Source organism: Dryobates pubescens, chromosome 11, assembly GCF_014839835.1.
Source record: "Dryobates pubescens isolate bDryPub1 chromosome 11, bDryPub1.pri, whole genome shotgun sequence".
NCBI classification, from domain to species: Eukaryota; Metazoa; Chordata; class Aves; order Piciformes; family Picidae; genus Dryobates; species Dryobates pubescens.
Genome location: NC_071622.1, coordinates 9,620,501 through 9,629,538, shown reverse-complemented (window position 1 = coordinate 9,629,538; position 9,038 = coordinate 9,620,501). Strand labels below are relative to the sequence as shown.

General features: G+C 44.3%; 1 protein-coding gene across 1 annotated transcript in view; it reads right to left on the bottom strand.

Moving 5' to 3' along the window:
- Positions 1-1,564: 1,564 nt before the first annotated feature.
- KIFAP3 (kinesin associated protein 3) overlaps positions 1,565-9,038 on the bottom strand; it is a 78,810-nt gene continuing 71,336 nt past the window's right edge. Inside the window, exon 20 of the mRNA XM_054165090.1 lies at positions 1,565-2,580. Within this exon, the coding sequence (XP_054021065.1) occupies positions 2,472-2,580 (109 nt within the window). The 3' untranslated portion in view covers positions 1,565-2,471. The remainder of the gene's footprint in view (positions 2,581-9,038) is intronic.

The following is a 9,038-nucleotide window of genomic DNA, read 5'->3' as shown; positions in this document are numbered from 1 at the left end:
TTGCTGCTGTAGGGCAAGAAAAAAGGAGCTATACAAATCCAGGGAGAGAAACCAGGGAGAGGAGGAAAGGACAAAAGTTGTGGAAGTTGCTAAAAGAAAGCAGATCTCTCCGTGCCCCGTTTTATGCAGGATACAGCACTCAGGGGCTGAACCCATAAATACAGATAATTAAAAAGTTACCCTACAGGTCAGACTCTCCAGTCTCCCTCTGACACCCACAGGAAATGTGATATAGATTGAAAAGTCTATGTGCTCATATCTTTTTTCCCCTTTTTGGCTCAGGAACTGTAATTAAAGGGAAAATCAGCCTCTCTCCTGCCTTAGAGAGTATAGTGGCACAGCTGGTTTTCATCTTGGCTAGCAGGCTCTGTCCTCAGGCTACTAAGTGCTGAGTAATTTTTACCAAGCTCTGCTTGCAGATAAATGATGTTCTTCTCTTAGCTGCTGCCAGGCAAAGCTACAAATACTTGATCTTTTATTCTTTTCTCATAAACTCTTAACACTGAGTACTTAAAAATGCAGCCAAAGATTTTTCCACTGCCATTTACTCTCAGCATGGTCACAACTGTATTACAATTGCAGACACCCACCCGCTTGCTGAAGCTCAACTGTAGTTCCTCATTAACCTGAAGCTTCCAATTAAAGGCTCCTTCAGTTTCATTGATAGTTTGCATATACTCCAAGGACTCACTTCTTTTTTTTTTTCCTTCCCTCCAAAACACATTCCACAAGAAGGGCAACTGCTTTAAATAACTTCTCACTAATTTTCTGGGAAAGCCTGATGAGTGAGCGCCAGCCTCAGAAGAAAAGCCTGTGTGTGAATATGCAGTTTGGGTAATTTCTCTCACAGCAATAACTATAAACATATCTGAAAGCTTTGGACTAAATGTGGCACAACTGCTAGGCTGATAGAGCATGGGCTCAGGCCAAGGGAAAGAATCTAGACAGGTACAGCACTAGAAACCCATTAGTCTAGTTCCAGTTTTCTGCAGTATGAGGTCTTACATGTTCTAAGAAATGGCAAAATAATTAAGTTAATAATTGTATAGAGAATTATTTTTAAAACTACTAATCTTGGCAACACTCTTCTTCCACCTACCTCCAGCAAATGAAGTCATGAACATGAAGCCAGCACAGGGAGAAGGCTGAAAACTGGTAAGAAATACCAAAGCTAATTTTAGAACTGTTTCCAGCCGTGCAGCACGGAACACAGAGAGCAAGAGGGCTTATAGCAGTACCTGCAGGAGGTAAGGCAAGCTTTCCAAGCAGGCTGGACTTCAGAGATATTTTTGAAGTGTAAGACCAACAGCCTGTCAATTTCCTAAACAACCCCATGCCTCTGAAGATCACCTTCCTAGCACCCAGACCAGTCTTAGGGGGTTACTGGCTTTAGTGGTATCAGCCTCTGGTGCAAGCCTATCTTTTGTTTGAGCCAGAAATGAGGGAGAAAAGGGGAGAGGAACCTTCTTGAAATCAACAGCCATTTACAAAGCAACCATGAGGTGGAGGTAGCTTTTCTTTTAAAAAGTAGAAACCTGAACTGCTGACTGGGTGGCTGTGGGTACACAACTCACAAGTAACTCTAGCCAGAACTCTGCACGTAGCATGTTTCAAAACACTTCTGAATGCAACCACCGCAGTGCAAGACCAACACGAAGGTGTCTTGGCCTGTCTCTGCTGCTTGGTCAGTGGTGACTGCTTAGACTTGACTTAAACCCTGTGAACAAGTAGGACAGGATGTGTCAGTACATTAAATGTGGAAGATGGGGGAAAGGCTCTGCAGCTGGATTCTGAGCCAGGTTAGAGTGTTGTTTTCTCTTGCTAGTCCTCAGGATGTGGCTCACTTCTCTGAACCCACGGAATTCTATTTAAACATTATGCTAAAGGTATTTGGTTGCAGCTTCTAATTTTAAGTGTTTTCAAGCATTTAAACTAGATGGTAAATGTTTGAAGCTCCAGGGGAACAAATCTGTGCCATCTTTCCATTATTAGTCTTCAGACCCAGGACTGGACTTTGGTAACCATGTGTCAGGGCGGTGCCAGGAGATGCTGGGGCTTAACAGTGTTCCTGTTACTTAAGTGTTAGCGGGAAACGGTCCATGTTAAACACGCTTAAATGCCTTGTAAAACAAACCCAACATGGGTGAGGAACACATTCACCACTGCTGACCACACAGGTTTTTATATTTAATAGAAATTAAATTAGTAGCTTAATATACACAATGTGACACTTTCCAGTCCAGTAGCTCTCCCATTCCTGCTTCCAAGTCACAGAGCAAATACTGTACAAAAATGATAACAAAGAGCAAACACTGTCACGACAACACTGGACCCAGAAAGGTTTAAGGTTATCTGGAGCTACACACGCCAAAGGATACATAATGCTGTGGTACAATCATGCATTACCAAGGGACAGATCTACCGCTGGCTCTGCACAGGCTGCTTGCTGCAGGACTGCGGAGCGGGCTGCTTCATCGCGCCCCGTAGCTGTAGTAGTAAGGTTCGTCCGGGCGGTATCCGTACGCAGTGGCTGGGCGGCCAGGAACCCCTGGTGACTGACCAAATCCATCGACTCCCACACTACAAAACACAGGAGAAGAGACAGAATGTGGGTTTGTGTGTGGCAGGGAAGGTAAGCTAGTGCTGGTGTCTCCAGTTCTCTTGTGAGGCAACCTAGCCAGCCGTCTTCCCCTTCTGGTTAGCGTTGCTCCATCTCCTCCTGGTGGGAAGAGAAATGCTGCAGAGCAATCAACACAAAAGGTTTTCAGGTCAAACAGAAATCCCAGAAGAGACAGAAGTCTTCTATGCTTTTGTAGATTTACTGGCAAAGCACTTTACTTCTCTGACTCAGTTCCCCTCTCTGTACATTCACATGTATTTCAGAAAAGGCCTCAAGCATGCTTATTGCAGAGCCCACTGGTAGCCCTGCCCTGCACATCTGAACAGCCTAATTTCTTCCTTTGGTACATTTCTGAAGCCCTGGGAAAACACCAGCAACACAGTTCAGTAAAGGACACAAGATTGGCAGCCAAACAGTAGAAATAATTCATCAGATATTGAAAGGCTATGTACTAATGAGACACAATAATTCATTTTTCATACAGAACAGCATCTTTTACACCTAAAAAGTCTCACAGCAATGAATTAGATACTGAAGCAAAAGGACTGCACTGGGAAAAGTGGCACATATTTCATGCTCAACAATAACTCTCATGCAGGAGGTAGAGGGAAAATGAACATTGTCTAAGATACTGGATTACTGCCTGTTCATAGTTATGGCACTTCTTAACTTCCACTTCAGTAGAAGGACAAATGGAAAAGGATCCTGATTTATTGTCTGACTAAAGATGCATTGAAAGGAATTGAACTTGCCCTCTGAAGACTGTCAAAACACAAAGAAGCAAAGTGCTTTTGGAGTGGAGAAAAGCTGAAGCTCATTACTGCCAATTATACATATGGTGCATGGGTTATGCAACAGTCAAGGCTGGGAAAGAATGACCCATCCAGAAGATGTACAATGGGTGGGCCTCAGGCCCTGGCTCAGCCAAAAGCTGGCATTGCTGAATCAGTTAGACTGAAAGGGCTCAACTGAAGTTCTGGGAGACCACATCCATCATTCTGTCTCTGCGAAGACACTTTCCTCAGACTGTGCCTCTGTGAGGTCCTAGACAATGATCCTTGGTGCTTGGTTTCTCAGGTGTTCACTCATGTGATCTTCTGATAACCAGGTGAAGGTGGAGTGTGTAAGGCTGAAAGGGTGGGAACAGACAGTCAACAAGCCAAACTGCAGAGAAAATCATTCTGTTGCACCTGAATGCATCTTGAGAAATGCAGCACCCTGAAAGTGCTTTTCTATTTCCACATTTGCCTGCCTGTGTTTCAGCTGGCCACACTCCTGTCTCCTAACTTATACAGGGAGACATCACTCTGACCTTAATGACCCCTCAGTCCCCTCAGCACAGAGCAGCCCTGGTGTAGCCTGTAGTGATGCAAAGCTATGTGAATGCATGCTTGTGGCTCCACATCTTCCTCTGACCACTCCTTTCCTGCATCCACTCCAAAGTCGTATTACTCTTTCTCAAGCCCGTTACCAAATGAACTGGTGACCTCTGAGACACCTCTCCAGGTCCCTCCTATGCACCTGCAGTTTTCTCATTAACAGGCTTGAAGCCTCAAAGGACTCCTGAAAGAACAGATTAAAAGGAATCCTGTGACTTTATCAGTATCTAACTCCTGTGTCCAGCAACACCAAACCCTGCACTCACCTTAGTTAGAGGATGGGCCCTGCTTCGACCACTGTAACTGATTTGCAGTATGCACAGACATTAGACACACAAACCAACTTCACATGGGCTGTGGTTAGGTGAGCTTTCAGAATACAGGCCACAGAGGAGTTCTGAACATGTCAACAAGGGCCTAGCAGGAAGATGGCCAATTCAGCAGTTCAGAAAACAAATATGTTGAATAACTGCTGTAAACCAATGCCAGTTCTTTAAATGAGTTCTTAAATTAGGAGTTCCATTTAGTACTATGAGTTAACAACATACTAAAAGAAGGTGCAGGGGGATTTGAAAAGTGCAGAGTCCACTTCTGTCATGCTGCTGCAGTGATGTAACCCTGCAAAGAAGCAAGACCCTTTAAACTTAGGAATTCCATTGTTTTCTTCCAAAGAGCCTTGAAGCATCTAAGGTTGATTTATAATTAAAAAAAGATTTTAACAGACAACATTTTCCTGGCTTTACCTTTCAGTGCTTTTTTTTCTCTAACTACAACAACAGTCGTTGTGAAGAAGTTGGTTTTATTACTTAGGTGAGTTCCCTCTTTGCATTTCTGCTAACTATTGAAAATATCATTGTAGAATGCTGTTGCAGGTGAGTGAGCAGGTGTGGGTGCTGTGGGATGTGAATTCTCTATGGAGGGATGCTGTTGACTGCAAGTCAAGCTAATAGGGGCTATGCCTTGGCTTCTGGGGAAGACAGCAGTAGCCATCCTCAGGAATAGAATAAGAATAGAATTAGAATAGAATAGAATAGAATAGAATAGAATAGAATAGAATAGAATAGAATAGAATAGAATAGAATAGAATAGAATAGAATAGAATAGACAAACCAGATTGGAAGAGACCTTCAAGATCATCGTGTCCAACCTTATCATCCAACACCACCGAATCAACTAAACCATGCACAGAGGGACACCACAAATATAGCAGCCTGAGACACCCATCACAAAGCAGGACTTTCTTCTTCTGGTGGCTTTTCTTGATGCTGCAGAGCGTCAAGAGCTTCACACTACGTTACACACCGCTGGGGTTTGGGGTGGGGTGTAATAACGACGGTGGGCCACACGGTGGCAGTAAGTATCTATCACTACAGGCAGAGCCATCGCCGCTACTCCCGGTTCAGTAATCCTCATTCAAAGGACTTTTAAATATATTTAAATTGATAACGAGAACAAGGAAAATATGGTTTCAATCACATTCGCAGCAAATCCTTTTTTTCTTTTCCTTTTTTTTTTTTTTTAATATAAATGTGTAAGTAATTAGGTAAAGATCCCTAGAGTTTAAACTTTGAGGTGTATCAGTTATTTCCAAATGGTTTAGACATATGTTAGTGTCCTGAAGCAAACTGGAAGAGATGGATCAGCTGATAACTGTTAAGGAGAGGGTTTAAAAAAAACCAACCCCAAACCAACAAATTAAAAGGAAAAGAAAATCACATTAAAACACCTTGATACAATCACCACTCTCCCCTATCTAAATATTTCCCTTAAGTAAATGAAGGCTTGTCTGTGCTTCAAAAAAAAACCCCAAAGCTGGCTTCATTTTCAGATCTTAGTGCTCTTGAAACGCAGCAGCTTTGCCTATCTGACTGTCTGTGCTGGCAGTGCCTAGCAAGAAGCCTGTCGTCCTTACTGAAGGAAACACCATTGAACCCAGGAGGCAATCAAGTGGTAAGGCAACTAAACGGCAAACCCAAGTCTGTGGGATGAAGTCTGGCTTACCCCTGAGGCTGGCAGGCCAAGGGCAATGACTCCACAAGTACAACCAGTGGAGGAGGAGACAGAGGTCCTGATGAATCTTTGCTGCTTTTGCCAAGAACAGCAGAAGGGCAGAGCCAGGAAAGATGGCAGCTTTTTGGCCATAAACACTTGTTGGATAATAATTGGCCTGAGCTCATGATTTGTGCCATGTGTTCTTAGATTTATACCAGCAATCTTCAAAACTTGCTCCTAGAATAAACGTGTTGTTGGCCTCACTTATGCAGCCAAGCACCAGCCAGAGCTAGGGACACAATGATGCCATCAAGACAGCCATGCTCATCCCTGAACTGGTATTTTCTCCTGGTCAGCCCTACTTAATTGAACCTACAAGTGCAGTCAACTCCTGTAGCTGGATAGCAGGCACAGATCACAGAGCACTGCAAGGAGCTCCCCATATAAATGACTCGTGCTGTGGCCTTCATCTCAAGCTGTTTAAGGCACAAAACTGCACACATGCGCACAGCGAGGTCGGTGCCTGCTAAGCAGGCTGTCCAGGCAAAACTGTCTTCTTGTGCAAGGTTTACCACCAGGATGGAGCTGATGGAGTTAAACAGTGAACAGCAGAGTTAATTACTGCTAACCTCAGTTGCTGGTTCATTTTGAGACCCTTTAAAATATGGACTGTGTATTTTACCCCTACGCACTCTCTTAATGATTTGTTTTTTTTAGAGTGAAATCACTTCCAGCCATCAGTTATACTCATGGTCTCTACACATGCACTTCTCCAAGCACAAATATTTCTTTTTCCTATTGGTCTGCCAGCCCCTGTCAGAGCAAATTTCACTTTAAACTAAATGCTATGATACTTAAAACCTCTTGGATTACTCGGGCTGCTAGTGTGATCTATGACCTTCCCCAAATGACAGCTGAACTTTCCAATTTGCTTGTACTGCTGGGGAGCTGAGGAACACATGCTGAAGATGAAAACGTTCCTGATGTGCACGAGTGAGGAGAGATTTCTTAACAGTTCTGCTTATTGATACTTACTCTGATTCATACTATCCAAATTGAAATGTCCATCTAGGACCCTAGGTGCCTTGACAATTTAAAATGTGTCCCTCCTCACTGCAGGAAATGCCAGCCAGCATCCCACCATGCCCACAGAATATTTACTTTCCTTAACTCCCTCTTGCAGCCAGAGACCAGACAGGCTTTACAGCACAGCTGGGAGACCTAGCAAGCTCAGACAGGCAGCCCTCTTCCAGCAAGCCTCTGCTGGGGTTCCCCTTCAGGTGTCTGTGCTGCTGGGGAGTGCGTGGTACAGGAAGAGAGAGAGAGAGGTTCATGAGCTTGGTCTGAAGTAAGGCAGTTAGCAGCTGGGTGCAGACTGGCCACAGAGCAGGGCTGCTTTCTGTAAGCCTTCCTGATGCGATAGACACCTGAGCCTGTCCACACCAGCGTTCACACTGTTACTTCTGTTGGTGCTGACAAGGGGCTCTAAAACGGGTACTAATTCCTCCGGCATCAGCAGGGCCTCAGAAGGGCTCACTGGGTAAATTCTTGGTCAAAGCTAACCCCTTGAAGTCCTACTGGAAAGCCTCCAGTAGGATACACGGATCTCAGAGCGATCCCAGTAAGAAGCACTGTTTGGGAAACAGGCCTGCATGCTCGGGAAAGAGCCATGAAGCAGCGTGGCAAGAACTGTGCCTGATTATGGTAACAGACTGGGTGTGCAGACAAAGGTGGCCCAGGAAGAGTTTTCACCTTAGACAGTGAAACATCAGTTTAGAAGTGTACACATCAGGGCCCAAATTTCCTCTTTTTCTGCCTGTCAGTTTCATGGCTGGTAACAGAAAATTAAAGCAGCATGAAATCACTGCTCACTGCAAACGACATCCAAGCTAAATAACTACAGAGCTTCCACCAGAGCCACGACAGCTGATACATTTCTTTTCATCCTAATGCTGTTCTAAAACCCTGCCAATCCTCCCTCCTTACTCTGCACCAACATGGCTTATACCAGCCCCACTTCTGACAGGTTCTCAGCTACTCACTGGAGATATAAACTTTATAAGTTTTAATACATTTATTTAAAATGAAATCTGTTTAATAAGTACCACCTAAGTTTACAACTCACTAGGTCCTCTGACCGTGGTGAGACCAAGCAACCACTACTTACAGCTCAACTCATCAGCAACTCTGCCAAATCCTAACGAAGGAATCGCACCTAAAGTTCTCCATGCACTCAGCTGAGCTGCTGAGAAAGGTTTTCTGCAGACAGAAGTAGGCAGCCCCTGTTCATACACATGACATGACTTCTTGCTGCCACACCTGCAGCTATGCACAACCACTCCCAAGTACCAGAGAACAGGGTTTGAACCCAAAGGTTTCTGAGCATCCTTCAGAAGTCTGACATCAGTACAGTTCTTAGCAACCCTGCTGTTTCCTCTGCACCTTCCCCTGTTATATACCTTATCTTACTGCTTCTAAAAAGGCATCATCTTCACCTTCCGGCCTTCCCCACCTCACCCCAGGCAGGCATTTACGATTCTGTGCAGTACATCCTTGAGGTACTGGTGTCTCCCTTCTGTGAAGCCACCTGTGACAGCACCATTGATAACATATGGCACAGTTACTAGCCTATATTGCCTTATAAACTCTCATGCCACAAATCTCTGTAATCCATGCAGCTCTATCAAATGCCTGTGTATAACAGACAAGACAAATGATGTTCAGATGAAGACTGAAAGTGTATTTTTCCCTCAGGAGGTACCTAAGCCATAGAAGTGGCACATCAGTCTCTTACCTCCAGACAAGCATAGCATTATAACCTGTACAATCAAGATGCAGTTTGTTTATAGTACTTGCCAACAAGAGACACAGGAGTTTGCCAGCAGTGAGGTCTGTACTTTTTTCTCTTCTCCTAGGGCTTTTTTGTTTGGTGAGGGTTTTTTTAAAGCACTGATGAAAGGTGCTGGACTGTAGACCTGAAACAACAGTTGCAGTGCAGGGCAGTACAGTCACATATGGAATGCAGCAGAGATTGCAGCCCTGCTAGC